This window comes from Oncorhynchus masou, chromosome 30 (genome assembly GCF_036934945.1).
Source record: "Oncorhynchus masou masou isolate Uvic2021 chromosome 30, UVic_Omas_1.1, whole genome shotgun sequence".
NCBI classification, from domain to species: Eukaryota; Metazoa; Chordata; class Actinopteri; order Salmoniformes; family Salmonidae; genus Oncorhynchus; species Oncorhynchus masou.
In genome coordinates this window covers 12,010,631-12,030,116 of record NC_088241.1, presented here as the reverse complement: position 1 = coordinate 12,030,116, position 19,486 = coordinate 12,010,631, and the positions used below count along the sequence as shown (strand labels likewise).

The window sequence follows — 19,486 nt, the reverse complement described above, 5'->3', positions numbered from 1 at the left end:
TCTTGCACAAGCTATGTTGTTGTTTAAGGAGGATTGATGTTGATGGTGGATTTTCCTATGTGATTGTCTCATTTAGAAGATCATGCACACACGGAAGCGTCACCAGGACATGTTCCAGGACCTGAACAGGAAGATCCACAGTGCAGACCAGGACAGGGCGTCTCCCCCTGGCGATGGGAAGGCAGGGAAGAGGTGGAGTGTGTCCTCAGCAGGCAGCGACAAGACCATCATGAGCGTACGACACTGTCTCTCCCATTATCTCTTTCTCTCCTTCTGTCTGACTCACGCTCTCTTTCTTCCCCTTCTCCACCTTTTTTTACCTTTCTCTTTTCATGTCTCCCTCTCCCACTCTCTCTTTTTACCATTTAACCTCCATGAATAGCACCCCTCTCGCTCTCTCTCTCTCTCTCTCTCTCTCTCTCTCTGTCTCTGTCTCTCTCTCTCTCTCTCTCTCTCTCTCTCTCTGTGTCTCTCTGACTCTGTGTCTCTCTGTGTCTCTGGGTCTCTGTCCTCTCCCTAGCTCTCTTCTCTCTGTGTCTCTGTGTCTCTCTGAGTGTGTCTCTGTCCTCTCTATCTCTCTTCTCTATCTCTGTCTCTCTTTCTCTCTGTCATCTGTTGATGATTTAGTTTGTTCTCTGGTTCACCTGTTCTCCTCTCCTGCCCCTCCCTCTATCCAACAGGACAAGCAGCAGACACCCAGTAAGAGAGCCTGGGAGGGCATCAGGAAGACCCAATCTCCCCCGTCATGGATGAGGAAGGACCTGGAGCCCTTGGCGGCCTCTCCCCTGGAGCTGCAGAACGTGGAGTGGGAGAAGGCCAGCGCCACCATCCCTCTGGTGGGACAGGAGCTCATGGACCTGCAGACAGAGGTGTGAGACTGAGACAGAGAGACAGACGGAGAGAGAGAGACAGAGAGCAGCCAACCCCGTCCCCCAGCCCAGCTCTCAGACAGACAGACTTCGTCCCTTCTCGCAGCTCCACATCTCAATCTGGGAACCAACGACCAACGATCAATGACCTACGAAACGGGCAGTGGTGAGAGAGAGAGAGAGAGAGAGAGAGAGAGAGAGAGAGAGAGAGAGAGAGAGAGAGAGAGAGAGGGGCTCCTTTATGTTAGGACCCAACTAAGAGAGAGAGAAGGGAAGGGCGAAGGGACAATGGCCTGATAAATGGGGGGAATGAAAACAGGTTTGCGGTGCATTTTGTTATGTTTTCTTATTGCTGCTGGAATCAGTTTTTTGTTTACTATGTCAGAAAGTCATATATCTGGTCTGTTATTATCCACATTATTACTTCACTGGACACATACTTGAGTCCCTCTCTCCTCCTGGTAGATCTCTGTGGATGGTGAGCCATGTTTGGTATTTGGGTGGTGTAGGTAGTGTAGATTAAAAGGACAGACTGCAACTGCCTATGGACTCTTCACCAGCCTGCTAACAGATCACCTGGACCAGCCATACAGTTCATGTTCCAACCAAGCCTTTAGGCAATGGACCTGGTCTGGACAAGACCTTCACCCAACATACAGTACATGTTCCAACCAAACTACATGTCCAGTACATGTCCCAAACACGCCTAGGCAGTGGAGGAGGCAGACTGCTGGACCATAACCATGTGCCTCTCCATGCCAACTAAGAGCCCCCCCCTCCACTGCACTGTCAGACAGAGTCCACACCCCCTTGACAGGAAGGGAGCAGACCGATGACATCACAGTCAGCCAAAGGGTGGAAAACCCTCCCATTGGTGGGGGCCATAGTGACATCAGCATAGACCAACAAGGATGAGATATCTCATTTGCGGATGCCCTTAATGACATCACAGAAAGCCGAGGTGGCCACATCTCGTTGGTGGAAGCTTCTATGACCTCAGCAGAAGCCAATGAGATTGGTTGATTGGTTGCTTGGTGTACAAGCAGGCTTGCTACATTTGTGGCAAATATAATTCTGCTTGTTCGGTAAATGCAGGTGGTAAAAAATGAAGGATACTCATGTCACAAAGTATATAAAGAATTATGCTTAATAATGACAATGGAAATTATTAAATATGAAAATATATATGATAAATACTGTATAGGACATGACAGAGGTTGTGACTCTGCAGTATGGCGTTAGGATTAGTTGCACACAGAGAAAGCACAAGGCTCTTTTGGAGTCCTGTTGTACAGCAATGTAATTATTTCAACAGAGTTCTACAGAATGAATTTTAGCCTATAAATATCTTTCTTACTGTGCTTGGGGATTATTGTTGTCATTATTATAATTATGACCATGATTATTCAGATTACATCTGCATCCGAAATGGCACCCTATTCCCTATGTAGTGCACTGCTTTTGACCAGGTCAAATGACAGGAATTAACACCAGGTTAAAAGTAGTGCGCTATATAGGGAATAGGGTGCCATTTCGGACAAATCTTATGATTCCCCTCCCATCCTTTTCAGGGTACTGGAATATGAGTGTTCTGTAACTCCATGTAACAGTGTGTGTTTTGGTATCACTGACTGTCACTCCTTCCTCAGATCTGTACGTGTCTGACATGAACCCTGACCTCTGTCCCCTGACCTTTAACCTCCACCGCCCCTCCACCTTTTTAGTTCACAGGGGTTGACTCTTTGTTAATGTACAGTTTTCAGAGCACAAAATGAATGTGTCACATTTCTAATAAAAGTATATCTATATAATAAAGTATCAGTTGTCCTGGTGCGTTATACTGACAATATTCGTAATATATAGCCTATTTAAACGCCTAGAGTCCACTGACTCACCGCTGCGTGAATCTAAATTACATAGCAAAAAACTCCCCATCGACATCAGTCAGTTGAAACTAGAGATATTTCTGTTTTGTTGCATTGGATGCTTCTCAATCCAACACTTCACCCAGTGTTGCACTTCCTCATCTGTGGTGAAAGGTGGCAGAGTTAGAGCGTGTTTGTCAGACCATACCAAAATGGATCCTAAAATTCAAAATTCAAATCAAGTAGCATGACCATTTTAAAACAATTCCACATGTCAGCATAGCTCCCCCCGCCCACGCCCACCCCCCTCCCCCAATGTTTTAGACTCGAAGGAATTCATCTCCATATTCCCCTATAGTTTTTGTACTGTCTGTTTAAAAAATATTCCATGAATTGACTCCACAATTTGTCAAACCACAAGGCATCCAATGCAATTACCTAGATGAATATTGAGGGCTGAAATTGTGTGTATGTGTACATGCTCATGTGTGTGTGTGTGTGTGTGTGTGCTCATGTGTGTGTGTGTGTGCATGCTCATGTGTGTGTGCGCGCTTGCGCTCGCATGTGTTCGTCCATATGTGTGTGTGCTCATGCTTCCACTTGTGTGTGAGATTAGAAATGGGAAGGCATATGGCTGTAATGACCTCAGCATTATTTACAGCCCCTGTACAGACACCCAATCTGGACAACAAGACGCTTGCTCGGCTAATAAAGATTAAACTGCTCGTAAAATAGCCCAGGCAAATAAAAATGATGTGTGTTATTATTAGATTTAAGGAATACATCAACGGTGGAGGCAAATAGAGGATAGAGGATATTACTCCATGTCACTGCAGAGCTGCTAAATGTCCTCTCCCTAATTATTGGGCTATCATTTATTCATTCATTTATTCACAATGGATCAACTTTAGACATTTTAAGTGGGGCAAATCCAATGGAAAGGGTTTTAGGGGCCTACTGTACAATACAGGAATGTTTAAAAGGTATGCTGGACTGCTGGACTAACCACAACTTATCTCTTAGGAAAATAAGGCATTGCATCAAACTATAAATGCAAAAGTCATTAACATTTGACCAGATCTAAATATTACCAAGGTACAGAGGCCCAGAACCCAGTGGGTGTAGGAGTTGTTCCCCTCTATGCAGAGGTTTGTTCTCCAACCCCTACACTCCCTCCATCCTCCACATCTCCACTCAGAGAGAGGAGGCCAGCTGCACAGTGGACCGAACTCACTGAAACACGACTCCAAAGAACAGCATCTGGCCTTCCACATATGGACAACAAATCAATGGGCAATGTTCCGCTCCCTGATTCTCTTCTGTTTTATTTAGCCTTGTGTTCAAAAAAGTTTTGGTGGGAATTAGACTATTCATCTGGAATCTGGAGTTTTGTCTCCCTCCCTCCTCCCCTGTGGTTGGGCACAGATGATCATTTATTTTGTGTTTTTCAGAACAGGGAATGTATGTGCAGCAGTGTCACAGGGACTCAGAGAGAAGCTGGCACTGATTTAGGCTGACAGGGTCCAACAGCCGACCTACCTCAAAGCCCAAGGCTGTGTGTGTGTGTGTGTGTGTGTGTGTGTGTGTGTGTGTTACAAACACACTGACTCACCTTCCTCTCTCCTCTCATCTCCTCTCTCATTCACAGCCAAGCCAAACTTTCTTCTCATGTAACCACCCTACCATTCCTGGTTCAAAGTGCAGTGAACAGGTTCTCCAAGTATTACAACCCCTACAAATGACTCTGCTAGACCTTTGCTGGTCCCATATACACATTAGAATGCCTCCAATGATCCAGCGTGAGCCTCAGTCTTGTTAGAGACCTATAGTACCCATCACTAGCGTCCATCCATAGATATTAGCCTCACATTGTACATTAGGCAATCAGCAGACATTAGGTTCAAATTAAGCCTCATTATACTACAGACTGGCATTAGGTTTTAATGTACTGAGGATCAAATGACAGGAGTGGACTCTCAGAGAGCTCCATCCTCACTGAGGCAAATCGGACGAGCTACAGGAGAGATGGATTTAAAGAGCTGGAGGAGAGGAGAGAGGCAATAGAAGAGCTGGAGGAGAGAGGGAATGGAAGAGCTGGAGGAGAGGAGAGAGGGAATAGAAGAGCTGGAGGAGAGAGGAATGGAAGAGCTGGATAAGAGAAGGAATGGACGAGCTGGAGGAGAGAGGGAATGGAAGAGCTGGAGGAGAGAGGAATGGAAGAGCTGGAGGAGAGAGGAATGGAAGAGCTGGAGGAGAGAGGAATGGAAGAGCTGGAGGAGAGAGGAATGGAAGAGCTGGAGGAGAGAGGGAATGGAAGAGCTGGAGGAGAGAGGGAATGGAAGAGCTGGAGGAGGAGGGAGAGCTGGAGGAATGGAATAGCTGGAGGAGAGAGGAATGGAAGAGCTGGAGGAGAGAGGGAATGGAAGAGCTGGAGGAGAGAGGAATGGAAGAGCTGGATGAGAGAGGAATGGAATGGAAGAGAGGAATGGAAGAGAGAGAGGAATGGAAGAGCTGGAGGAGAGAGAGGAATGGAAGAGCTGGAGGAGCTGGAGAGAGAGGAATGGAAGAGCTGGAGGAGAGAGGGAATGGAAGAGCTGGAGGAGAGAGGAATGGAAGAGCTGGAGGAGAGAAGAATGGAAGAGCTGGAGGAGAGAGGGAATGGAAGAGCTGGAGGAGAGAGGGAATGGAAGAGCTGGCGGAGAGAGGAATGGAAGAGCTGGAGGAGAGAGGAATGGAAGAGCTGGAGGAGAGAGAATGGAATAGAAGAGCTGGAGGAGAGAATGGAATGGAAGGGCTGGAGGAGAGAGGGAATGGAAGAGCTGGATGAGAGAGAAGAATGGAAGAGCTGGGAGGAGAGAGGAATGGAAGAGCTGGAGGAGATTTGAGGGAATGGAAGAGCTGGATGGCCTCCCTAAAGATCATTGGAGAGGAATGGAAGAGCTGGAGGAGCTGAAGATATGGATATATGGAGGATATAATTAAAGAGTCTGGAAATAATTAAATGGAAGAGCTGGCATTTTCTCTTTGGTCATCAGGAGGAGAGGAATGGAAGAGCTTGGCAAACTGCTCTGTTTGGTCGAGAGAGGAATGGAAGAGCTGCAGAATCTTCATGCTTGGCCAGCAAAACACACACACACACACACACACACACACACACACACAGGAGGAGAGAGGAATAGAAGAGCTGGAGGAGAGAGGAATGGAAGGGCTGGAGGAGAGAGGGAATGGAAGAGCTGGATGAGAGAGGAATGGAAGAGCTGGAGGAGAGAGGAATAGAAGAGCTGGAGGAGAGAGGAATGGAAGGGCTGGAGGAGAGAGGAATGGAAGAGCTGGAGGAGAAAGAGCTATATGGAAGCTTGGAGGTATAAAGACTCTGCTAAAACTGGAAGAGGAAACCACTTGTGTTGGAGGTGGAGAGAGGAATGGAAGAGCTGGAGGAGAGAGAATAGAAGAGCTGGAGAGAGATTTGATTAGGAATGGAAGTTTGTCCTGCTTTTCCAGGAGGAGAGAGGAATGGAAGAGCTGGATGAGAGAGGAATGGAAGTAATCTGCTGGAGGAGAGAGGAATCTGTGAAGAGGCTGGTGGATGAGAGGAATGGAAGGGCTGGAGTGTGAGAGGAATGGAAGAGCTGGAGGAGATAAGGAAAATAGAAGATTGTGCTGGAGGAAAACCCACATCAACAATGGATGTTAAGAAAGAATGGAAGAGCTGGAGGAGAGAGGAATAGAAGAGCTGGAGGAGAGAGGGAATGGAAGGGCCGGAGGAGAGAGGGAATGGAAGAGCTGGAGGAGAGAGGAATGGAAGAGCTGGAGGAGAGAGGAATAGAAGAGCTGGAGGAGAGAGGAATGGAAGGGCTGGAGGAGAGAGGGAATGGAAGAGCTGGATGAGAGAGGAATGGAAGAGCTGTATAAATGGGGAGGAGTCAAACATTCATGAATAAACTTCATGGGGTTTTTTCATGACCACAATCTCCCTCTTCACCCTCACAAACAAAATTCACCATTTGTGTCCTGTTTTCTTCTGCCCTCTCCCCTGCCTAAATTCTTTTTACACCTACTTTCTGCTCATTTACAGCCTGTCTCTCCCCCATTACAAGCCCATCCACACTGTCTATGCTGCCTCCCTAAATATCATTGGAGAGGAACACAGCATCCAAACTGCAAAACACACACAGCTGAAGATATATATATAATATATATAATTAAACAGTCTGACTTGTATATCAAATAAATAATTAAATTAACATAAACCCCCTGGCATTTTTCTCTTTGGTCATCAGTTAATTTTTCAAAATAAATAACAGCTTTCACTAATTCATGAGGACATCTGTTTTTACAGCTTCCCCTTTGCTGGGTTAGATAGGCACAGAAGATTACGACTCCTTCAGCTGCAAACTGCTCTGTTTGGTCAGACCAAAGAGATTATCCAGGACCTCTGAGGGCAATTACAACAGCTGAAGACATTCGTGCAGACACGGAACACTCACTTTCACATACATACACAGACTCTCTCGCTATCGACAGCTTGCTTCTGCCAGCAAAAAACACACACACAGAACAGACACTGAAACACAGGAACACACACAGAAATAGACACCTTATCCATGTAGTTACAGGCTAATGGTGAGGAAATGTAGAACAGCTGAAGAATTAGACTTGGGTTGTAGATAACATTGGTGAAGAGTTGCAGGAACAGACATAACAAGACATGACACCCCCCCCACACACACCAGCGCCTCCTGGCGCACACACACACACACACGGAGGAAATCATCGATCAGCACGGTCCAGCACACCCGACACACACACACACACACACACACACCACCCAATCCACAGGTACTGACACCACACACCAACATATCCCAGCCCTGTTCTGCAATAGCCAAAGGCTTATCAGGAGACATACAGCCCACGATTACACCACCAGACTGACAGAAAGCAGCTATATGGCCTAAGACTTGTTTTCAGATCTCTAAATCCTCCTGTATAAAGACTCTGCTAAAACTGCTAAGAAGAGGAAACCACTTGTGTTGTGAGGTGGAACATGTTGTTGTTAGGAGGATGGGCGCATAAAAGATTGCTAGCCACTCCTGCAGTTCCAAATTCAAAAGGTTAAGTTAGCATATTTTCAAGAAAGGGCTATTTTGTGTGGTATTTAAATAGAATAGAGTCCATGTATTTGATTATTTGGTGTGAGTTGTCATCTCATTGTTTGTCCTGTTTCCTTTTCCAGGAGGCAGAGTTTATAGGTGCTTTGCAGGGACCCTAGCTGTGTTCTTCTCCAGATGAGAGGGCTAATTAAATGTAATCTGCGGGAGAGGCCTCAGGAGGAGATTCGAGTCTGCGCGCAGACCGAACAATGGAAATCACCCCTCTGTGTCTCTCTACCATGCAATTAGGCCCAATGTGTGTGTGAATACTGAGCATGTGCGTGAATGTGTGTGTGACCATGCCTCTCCTCATCAAGTGGGGTCGTGTCGGTGGTCAGAAGAACTGAAGAGTGATGTCAGGTTTGTGTGTGTGTGTGTGTGTGTGATGTGTGTGTGTGTGAAAAACAGAGCCCAACGAGTGTGTGTGTGTCGTTTGCTGTGTGATGTGTCAAGGTTCCTATGGTGTGTGTGTGTGTCCAACCACTGTCGCCAAGCGGGAATTAGTGATTACCAACATCATAAGCCTGATAATAGCTGATTGTGTCTTCCTGATTAGAATCCTGCTGAAAACCCACATCAAGGTGTAATGGATGTTAAGAAAGACAAAAGATCAAAACTGGGCGGAAACAACTCACTTAACTAAGGGCCACTGCCACCTGAGAAATGGACAGAGGAGAAAGACAGAGCGGAAAGAGACAGAGGCAAAAAAGCCTGGACAGATCCAGATGCCCTCAGCGGAGAGAGAAGAGAGAGGGACAGAGGCGGCATGAAAAGTGCACTTCTCAGCCTTCACATAAAGACAGACAGAGAACATGAATCGAGAGGGTGAAAAAACAGATATCGATGTAGAGAAACAAAAATGTTCAGCATGAGAGTAGTGCCTGAAAGACAGCTGGAGAGAGAGCCGAGGAAGATACTAATAAGGACTTTATGTACTCCAATACTAGATAGTCAGAATATCCTCTAGTCTCACATCATGTAAATACTGTATAAATGTAATGTTTATATATCTGAATTAAGAAGGTTTCTCTTCTTACTTAGTCAAACATTCATGAATAAACTCATGGGGTCTGTGTACATGTCTATATGCATCTAACACAGCATCTTGAAACTGACACCTCTCAAGCACACACCTGTCTCACAAACAAAATGGCTCCCTGTCAGGTCCTTGAAGTAGTGATGAGGAAACAGGAGGGTTACCTGTTTTCCCACCTGTCCTGACCAATTAATAGAAGGGGGGTCCAGGATGATCCACATTCGAAAAATTGACTGCCTAAATGATGGAGAAAGACCCTGTTTTAAACACATACACACTCCTGTCTGACATCCGCTGACTCACTCTCATTTACAGCCTGTCACTCTCCTGCTCTTAGGCCCAGAGATGCTCCGTGGCAGCGGAGATGGACCGGAAAGGTAGTGCCCATCCACACTGATCTGTGTCTGGCCCCGACAGTGATTACTGATGTCTGGCTTTTACTGGACATGAGGTGACAGAATGAACACACACAGTAGAGACAGGAACACACACATATTCGGAACAGTCAGACTGGAAGGAACCTCCCGGGAGAGGATCTCATCCTTAACCTCGGCGTGAAGACTCAGAAGCAAAACACACACACGGAACATACACACACACATGGAAGGAAGGAACACACACACATACGGAAATTGTAAATATGTCATTGTAAATAAGAATTTGTTCTTAACGGACTTGCCTAGTTAAATAAAGGTTAAATAAAAAAATAAATGACATAGGGAAGACAGGGCCCAGGATCAGAACGGCAGCAGCCTGATCCAAATCCCACTGGTTTCAACATGAAACCAAGCCTTTTGTACCAGTGAGTAAGTGTTGGGCTTGAATAACTTCTAATGGGTAAAATAATTGAAAAACGCATTCAAAATAAATCAACAATAGGTGCTTATCTCTACAGTCATAATAGCCGAGCCATCAGTTGCCCCTCATTTGAGATTCTTCTGGTGGCCGGAGAGTTCTTTAATGAAAATACAGGAAATGTTTTCCCCACAAAAAACTATGATGTAATCATCAGGTGGAAGAAGTAAGCTTGCTTCCATCAAAAAACACCTTCATGGAGGAAAGTGACCTAATCAGGGGAAAAGAAATGTCATTGGTGGAAATCTGGACCTATCTGTGCAACCAGACCAGCAAGAATAATGAAGAGAAAGGACAGGAGCAAGACAAACTTTACTTTCATGAATAAGGTTGCCATTATTTTTGTTGTTTTCAATCAGAGATTTATTACAAAGTTCATATTAATATATATTTTTACGTCAGCCATTTACGAAGGCCAAGACACTTGGAATATAAGTGCTTCTGGGCGTTTAACGCCATAAAGTACAACTCGTCACAATAATGACATCTACCTACACTCACCAGAGAACAGAAGGGAGATAATGCTGCTTCTACTAATGCTACAAATGGAGGCTTCTGCGGCTGGTCGCTCCTGAGAGTAGCACAATGCCAGAAAAGCTTTCATGCTAATTAGCTGAGAGGAGTCGTTGTAAGTGGACGGTCTGTATGTGTCTGTGTGTCTGTATATGTGTGTGTGTATGTGTGTGTGTCTGTATGTATGTGTGTGTCTGTGTGTGTGTGTGTGTGTGTGTGTCTGTATGTGTCTGTGTGTCTATGTGTGTGTGTGTGTGTGTGTGTGTGTGTGTGTGTGTGTGTGTGTGTGTGTGTGTGTGTGTGTGTGTGTGTGTGTGTGTGTGTCTGTATGTGTCTGTATGTCTATGTGTCTGTGTGTGTGTGTGTGTGTGTGTGTGTGTGTGTGTGTGTGTGTGTGTGTGTGTGTGTGTGTGTGTGACTCATTGGGCCTCCGACCGACCTAACCAGAGGAATGTGACGACACATCGTTCGCTTGTTCTTAATTACTAAGAAACAGAGCCAGTTTTATTCTGAATGGATTTCCCTCTCGTCACACTGCCGTCTCTATCTGGCTAATGTGAGTTGACTTAATAAGAGGAAGCAAACCACTCAGGGATTTCACAATGAGGCAATGAAGTCTTTAAAACAGTTACAGAGTTTAATGGCTGTGACAGGAGAAAACTGAGGATGGATCAACAACATTCTAGTTACTCCACAATACTAACCTAAATGACAGAGTGAAAAGAAGGAAGCCTGTACTACAACTATTCCAATACATGCATCCTATTTGCAATAAGCCACTAAAGCAAAACTGCAAAAAATGTGGCAAAGAAAGAAACATTGTATCTTGAATATAAAGCGTTATGTTTGGGGCAAATCCAACACAACACATCACTGAGTACTGCTCTTCATATTTTCAAGCATGGTGGTGGCTGCATCATGGTATGGGTATGATTGTCATTGGCAAGGACTAGGGAGAGTTTTGGGGGGATACAAATAAGCCCAGGAAAAATCCTAGAAGAAATCCTGGTTCAAGTTTGCTTTCCGTCAGACAATGGGAGACAAATTCACCTTTCAGCAGGACAATAACCTAAAAGACAAGGCCAAACACACTGTTGTTCTTGAGTGGCCTTGTTACAGTTTTGACTTGAATCGGAGTGAAACTCAATGGCAAGACTTGAAAATGTCTCGCAATGGTCAACAGCCAACTTAACAGAGCTTGAATATTTAATTTTGACTAATAATGTGCACATATTGTACAATCCAGGTGTGCGAAGCTCTGAGACTCACACAGAAAGACTCACAGCTCTAATCGCAGCCTAAGGTGATTCTAACATGTATTGACTCAGGGGTGTGAATACTTATGTAAATTAGATATTTATGTATTGAAGTTTCAATACATTTGACAAAATTTCAAAAAACATGTTTTCACTGTCACTACATATACTACATATACAGGATGGGCTATCCAGGTGATCCTTTATTGCTTATAAAGATGTTGGGTTGTAATACGGAGTGGAGAGGAGAGAGCCACCCTTTCATCTTGCATCTTCCAAGAGTCTATCATTTCCTGCAGAATATAATTTCCTGTCCGAGAAGTGAGCCTTTATGTGTGACACGAGACTCTCTCTTCCTCGTTGATATATCTGAACATTCTGTACTTACTCAATACTGACAATATTCTCCCTAAAATTAGCTTTTTAGCATAGAAAAGCTTCCGGCAGATCATCATTGATTTTCTTGAAAGGCTTCAAGGTCTTGTTTGACATCACTGGAAATAGGATGTTTCCATGGCATAAACACTTATCATTGAAATGATGAAGGAGTCTCACTTGAAACGAATGAAAGCTTTCATAGATGCTTCACATATCATTTATAAAGTGGGACCAATATAGATCAAACTGACCCAGAACAAACTTGATAAAGTTCAGAGCAATAAGATGCAGAATAGTCTAGTTAGTAGATCCTAGCATGTCTGCTTGTTACATTATGTGTGTAACATTCCTGAGGTCAAACTCACCAGACTGAAGTCCTCATACAGTATGATCATATAATGTATCGGAAAGTATTCAGACCCCTTTTCCACATTTTGTTGCATTACAGACTTATTCTAAAATGTATTTAAAAAATAATCTCAGCAATCTACACACAATACCCCATAATGACGAAGTGAAAAAATGTTTTTTAGAAATGTTTGAAACCCCCCAGAAATACCTTATTTGCATAAGTATTCAGACCGTTTGCTATGAGACTCGTGAATGAGCTCAGGTGCATCCTCTTTCCCTTTATCATCCTTGATGTTTCTACAACTTGATTAGAGTCCACCGGTGGTAAATTCAATTGATTGGACATGATTTGGAAAGGCACACACCTTTCTATATAAGGTCCTAGAGTGGATAGTGCATGTCAGAGAAAAAAACATGCCATTGTAACGGATGTGTAACGGCTAGCTAGTTAGCGGTGGTGCGTGCTAAATAGCGTTTTAATTGGTGACGTCACTTGCTCTGAGACCTTGAAGTAGTTGTTCCCCTTGCTCTGCAAGGGCCGTGGCTTTTTTATTTAATTTATTTTTATTTCACCTTTATTTAACCAGGTAGGCTAGTTGAGAACAAGTTCTCATTTGCAACTGCGACCTGGCCAAGATAAAGCATAGCAGTGTGAACAGACAACACAGAGTTACACATGGAGTAAACAATTAACAACTCAATAACACAGTAGAAAAAAAGTGGAGTCTATATACATTGTGTGCAAAAGGCATGTGGAGGTAGGCGAATAATTACAATTTTGCAGATTAACACTGGAGTGATAAATGATCAGATGGTCATGTACAGGTAGAGATATTGGTGTGCAAAAGAGCAGAAAATTAAATAAATAAAAACTGTATGGGGATGAGGTAGGGGAAAATGGGTGGGCTATTTACCAATAGACTATGTACAGCTGCAGCGATCGGTTAGCTGCTCAGATAGCAGATGTTTGAAGTTGGTGAGGGAGATAAAAGTCTCCAACTTCAGCGAATTTTGCAATTCATTCCAGTCACAGGCAGCAGAGTACTGGAACGAAAGGCGGCCAAATGAGGTGTTGGCTTTAGGGATGATCAGTGAGATACACCTGCTGGAGCGCGTGCTACAGATGGGTGTTGCCATCGTGACCAGTGAACTGAGATAAGGCGGAGCTTTACCTAGCATGGACTTGTAGATGACCTGGAGCCAGTGGGTCTGGCGACGAATATGTAGCGAGGGCCAGCCGACTAGAGCATACAAGTCGCAGTGGTGGGTGGTATAAGGTGCTTTAGTGACAAAACGGATGGCACTCTGATAAACTGCATCCAGTTTGCAGAGTAGAGTGTTGGAAGCAATTTTGTAGATGACATCGCCGAAGTCGAGGATCGGTAGGATAGTCAGTTTTACTAGGGTAAGTTTGGCGGCGTGAGTGAAGGAGGCTTTTTTGCGGAATAGAAAGCCGACTCTTGATTTGATTTTCGATTGGAGATGTTTGATATGAGTCTGGAAGGAGAGTTTACAGTCTAGCCAGACACCTAGGTACTTATAGATGTCCACATATTCAAGGTCGGAACCATCCAGGGTGGTGATGCTAGTCGGGCATGCGGGTGCAGGCAGCGATCGGTTGAAAAGCATGCATTTAGTTTTACTAGCATTTAAGAGCAGTTGGAGGCCACGGAAGGAGTGTTGTATGGCATTGAAGCTCGTTTGGAGGTTAGATAGCACAGTGTCCAAGGACGGGCCGGAAGTATATAGAATGGTGTCGTTTGACACACTGAACTGCAAAGTAATTGGTGAACCAGGCAAGGCCGTCATCCGAAAAACCAAGGCTACTGAGTCTGCCGATAAGAATATGGGGATTGACAGAGTCGAAAGCCTTGGCAAGGTCGATGAAGACGGCTGCACAGTACTGTCTTTTATCGATGATATCGTTTAGTACCTTGAGCGTGGCTGAGGTGCACCCGTGACTGGCTCGGAAACCAGATTGCACAGCGGAGAAGGTACGGTGGGATTCGAGATGGTCAGTGACCTGTTTGTTGACTTGGCTTTCGAAGCGATGGGTAACCATGCTTCGTGGGTGACTGTTGTTGATGTGTGCAGAGGGTCACTGGTTCGCGCCCGGGTATGGGCGAGGGGACGATTTAAAGTAACACTGTTACATTGATGCTGTTGACCTGGATAACTGGTTGTTGCGGTAAAGGAGGAGGTCAAAAGGGGGGTGAGTGTAACGGATGTGTAACGGCTAGCTAGTCAGCGGTGGTGCGCGCTAAATAGCGTTTCAATTGGTGACGTCACTTGCTCTGAGACCTTCAAGTAGTGGTTCCCTTGCTCTACAAGGGCCACGACTTTTGTGGAGTGATGGGTAACGATGCTTCGTGGGTGACTGTTGTTGATGTGTGCAGAGGGTCCGGGTATGAGCAAGGGGACGGTCTAAAGTAATACTGTTACACCACAAGGTCAAAGGAATTGTCCGTAGAGCTCCGAGACAGGATTGTGTCGAGGGACAGATCTGGGGAAGGGTTCAAAAACATTTCTGCAGAACTGAAGATCCCCAAGAACACAGTGGCCTCCAGAAGGGCCTTGTTCAGTGAGGTGACCAAGAACCCGATGGTCACCCTGACATGGCTCTAGTTCATCTGTGGAGATAGGAGAACCTTCCAGAAGGACAACCATCTCTGCAGCACTCCACCAATCAGGCCTTTATGGTAGAGTGGCCAGACGGAAGCTACGCCTCAGTAAAAGGCACATGACAGCCCGTTTGGAGTTTGCCGAAAGGTACCCAAAGTCTCTTCGACAATGAAAAACAAGATTCTCTGGTCTGATGTTACCAAGATTGAACTCTTTGATCTGAATTCCAAGCTTCACGTCTGGGGGAAACCTGGCACAATCCCTACGGTGAAGCATGGAGCTGGTAGCTTTATGCTGTGGGGATGTTTTTCAGCAGCAGGGACTGGGAGACTAGTCAGGATCGAAGCAAAGATGAACACATCAATACATAGAGAGATACTTGATGAGAATCTGCTCCAGAGCTCTCGGGACCTGGGGAGAAGGTTCTATTTCCAACAGGACAACAACCAGAAGCACACAGCCAAGACAACACAGGAGTGGCTTCGGGAAAAGTCTTTGAATGTCCTTGAGTGGCCCAGCCAGATCCCGGACTTGAACACGATCGAGCATCTCTGGAGAGACCTGAAAATAGCTGTGCAGCAATGCTCCCCATGCAACCTTTCAGAGCTTGAGAGGATCTGCAGAGAAGAATGGGAGAAACTCCCCAAATACAGGTGTGCCAAGCTGGTAGCGTCATACCCAAGAAGAATCTATGCTGTAATTGCTGCCAAAGTTGCTCCAACAAAGTTTTGAGTAAAGGGTCTGAATACTCATGTAAATGTGATTTTTCAGTGTTCTTTTTATACATTTGCTAAAATGTATTTTTTGCGTGGAGATTGATGAGGGAAAACAATTATTTAATCAATTTTAGAACAAGGCTGTAACGTAACAAAATGTGGAAAAGTAAAGGGGTCTGAATACATTGCGAAGGCACAGTGAATGTTAGTATAGGGCCTCATGGTGCTCCCTGTGTGTATTCTCTGATAATCATTTCATCTCAGAGGAAACAGTATTATTCTAAGGCCAATGTGTATTCATCACCAAAGAGGCTGTGTTTATTAACCATTCATATTTATTTCAGATGGAGCAACAAGTGGAACGAGATTGGGCACATTCTGAAGAATGCAGCAGTCTCATTCAGATGGTAATGGCCTCAGCTGATGGATAATACTTTCCAGTCACACACTTTAGATATTTAATGCTTATTAACTCCTGTAGAGTGTTATAAATATTAATTGCAGGCACTGGCGTGTGGAGGTTACAGATCGTAGCTGGTCCAGTTATCATCTGTCTTCATGGAGGTGCACCTTGCTGAGGCAAAGTTTTCACAAGAATGGGTTGTGCGTTTGTGTGCGTTCGTGCATGCGTGCATGAGTGTGTGCGCTTGTGTGTGTGTGTGCATGCGTGCGTGTGTGTGCGTGTCTGTGTGTGTGTATGCATGTGTGTGTGTGTGTGTGAGTGTGCGCGCATCTGTGTGCGTGCGTGCATGTGTGTGTGTATATGTATGTGCGCGTCATTCATGTTGTCACTTTGGTCAAAAGGTTATCTCTTACTGATTGGGGATTGTCTTTTGAAGAAATCTGCCTGTTGAAAGGAACTGTTATTCAATCAAGACTTTACTTGATTAATTGAGGATGTCCAGCAGACTAAGTGTCTGAACAATGTCCAGGATTCCTCTAACTGTTAGCTCTGCTGGCCCGTTAAACAGAAAGACACACATTAGTTCCCTGTTGCCTTTGGTCTATTGAAAGAGATTTGATTCAGTGCAACACCACTTCCCTTCCCCTCGCCAGGTTGTGTAACACATTTTCACCAGCCTTCAAAAACAGCCTCCACTGTGTTTGTCTAGTCATGAATAACTGAAAAAAATTAACTATATTTTACATATCTTAGGTTTTGAATATGTATGTGCTACATATATATATATTTTTTACCTTAATTTTACTAGGCAAGTCAGTTAAGAACAAATTCTTATTTTCAATGACGGCCTAGGAATGGTGGGTTAACTGCCTGTTCAGGGACAGAAAGACAGATTTGTACCTTGTCAGCTCAGAGATTTGAACTTGCAACCTTTTGGTTACTAGTCCAATGCTCTAACCACTAGGCTACCCTGCCGCCCCATATAAGTTATTGTTAACTGTAATAATGTGTTTGGTATGCACACATGGTATTACAGATTGGTGTACGATGCATTGATTGTGAATCGTCTGCCACTGCTTGTGACCATGGTGTGTGTTTACAGTGGGATCAATAGGGAGCCATGGTACCCTACGCCTGAGGGGCTCTGTGTGTGTGTGTGTGTGTGTGTGTGTGTGTGTGTGTGTGTGTGTGTGTGTGTGTGTGTGTGTGTGTGTGTGTGTGTGTGTGTGTGTGTGTGTGTGTGTGTGTGTGTGTGTGTGTGTGTGTGTGTGTGTGTGTGTGTGTGTGTGTGTGTGTGTGTGAGTGAGTGAGAAGCCTGTGGCCAAACCAATAAAACTCTCCTCTCTCCCCTGATAACAGTACTCCAACTCCTCTCACTGCATGATCTCCTCACGTGTTCGCAAATGAGGGACATGTGATAGTTTGTCACGGTTGCCACTCCCTCACATTCCTGGAATAGTGTGTCTCTTACGCACTCTGACCTTCACCACGCAGTACCGCCCACGATAACACATGCTGTGTATTTTAGGGAGAACAAACTTTAGAAACGAAACAAATCACTTTCTTCGACATTAGTCATCAGAGAAAAATCTATAAATATTCCCCCAAAACATATAACAAATTATCCAACTTCAGTAAAGAGAAAATACTAACCCCTTAATCTGACATTATATGCTGAAATCTTTCCTATTCTGTTGTGTTTGGCGTAGATGATGGAGGTCTAGCAGACAGTCAGACAACCAGTCAGTAAAGTAGCCGTGTGGCGTGGTGTTTCATCATTCCACGGTGTTCTGATTTAGACATGAGCTCTTAACCTCACCACACGTCCCACACAACAGATGGTCTGTATTCACCCTCACTTCTACTGGTGGAAAATAGAACCATTTTTATTTGGCAAAGATACGTTTTCCTAACTAACTCCATTGCTATAGACATTACATATGGGTATATCTAATGTGTTGTATTTCTTTTCATTAGAGGTGAGGAGAGGTGTCTGTGCCGTGAACTCTATTAGAGTTCTGAGTGAAAGGTATTGAGTGTCTACATCGAAGAAGAATAGACAGCAGATCCTGTGAGGAGGGAGTTGTGTGTGTGTGTGTCTGCATGTGTGCTGCGTGTGTGTCTTCATGTGTGCATATGTGCATTTGTGTGAGGGGTAGGTCTATAATTTTGGAGGATTACATTGACAAAGTGGTGGGGAAATCACACAGAGGACAAACGCTGAGGGTGAAGTGTTTCGCTCCAGGTCAATAGCAGCGAGTTGCTTTAAAAAGAAAGACAGACACATTACTGCCAGCTGCATTCTGCTTATCGGACACAAATCCAATTTTAAAAATCCAGGCGCTTAAAGAAAATCTCATAAACAACCCTGCTAATCAATTCAGCTCTCTCTTGCTTTTGGCTGGTTCTTTTGTCTCCATCAGTCGCCTTTGTGGTGGTACAGAGAGAGGCAGATGTATTGGAACTTCAATAAGAAGAGATGGATTTTCAGCCGGGCTCTGGGCTCTGGGCTCTGGGCTCTGGGCTCTGGGCTCTGGGCTCTGGGCTCTGGGCTCTGGGCTCTGGGCTCTGGGCTCTGGGCTCTGGGCTCTGGGCTCTGGTCTGTGGGCTCTGGGCTCTGGGCTCTGGGCTCTGGGCTCTGGGCTCTGGGCTCTGGGCTCTGTGCTGTGCTATGTGTCAGACTGTACAGTGTGATAAAGAGCAACGGAGTAAACAAACATTTTTTAATCGCTGTAACACCATAAGCATGCAAAAAAGTATTTACAGTCAACAGAAATAATGAGCCGATAAATAAATTAGCACGACACAGCTAATTAAAGTAATCATCTAGTTTTGATCATTTGAATCAGCTGTGTAGTGTTAGGGCAAAAACCAAAATGTGCACCCCTTGGGGTCCAGAGGACCACATTTGGGAAACGCTACAAAAAGGCATTTGAGTGATGAATCACAGAACCGGCTTTTTGATTTTGGACTGCAACGTGAGGGAATGGTTCCAGACTACTGTTGGGGTGTGATGCTCTTTTATGGCAGTGAGTTTTACAGCAGCCGAAGCATCACCAGGTGGGTGCTATAGTGCTATAGTGGATGATCCAGCCTTCTTACAGAGGAGGAGGAGACGACATGCCTGATGAAGAGCTCTGGACCTGTCTACCAGTATCTGACTGACTCTGCCTGTCTGTGTCATTGATGCTCCCTCTACTAAAGCTAATATACCCTTACAGAAAAACCCTTTCACATGTGAAGTGTTCCAAAAACACATTTTCATGTGCTCACATTTTATCTTATTTGAAGTTAATGTGATAACATGTGACAATATGTAAAGCAATGTGATAACATGAAACTACACATGTGAAAACATGTGAAGTGTTCCAAAAACACGATTTCAAATGTGAAATTTAATGTGAAATCATGTGTTTTTTCTGTAAGGGTACTGACTGCCTTTCCAAACTAACTCAACACCAGACAGACA

General features: G+C 44.7%; 1 protein-coding gene across 1 annotated transcript in view; it reads left to right on the top strand.

Moving 5' to 3' along the window:
• LOC135522061 (adhesion G protein-coupled receptor B1-like) overlaps positions 1–1,640 on the top strand; it is a 73,783-nt gene extending 72,143 nt beyond the window's left edge. Inside the window, exons 30-31 of the mRNA XM_064947977.1 lie at positions 77–235; positions 681–1,640. Coding sequence (XP_064804049.1) covers positions 77–235; positions 681–875 — 354 coding nt within the window. The 3' untranslated portion in view covers positions 876–1,640. The remainder of the gene's footprint in view (positions 1–76; positions 236–680) is intronic.
• Positions 1,641–19,486: the final 17,846 nt, after the last annotated feature.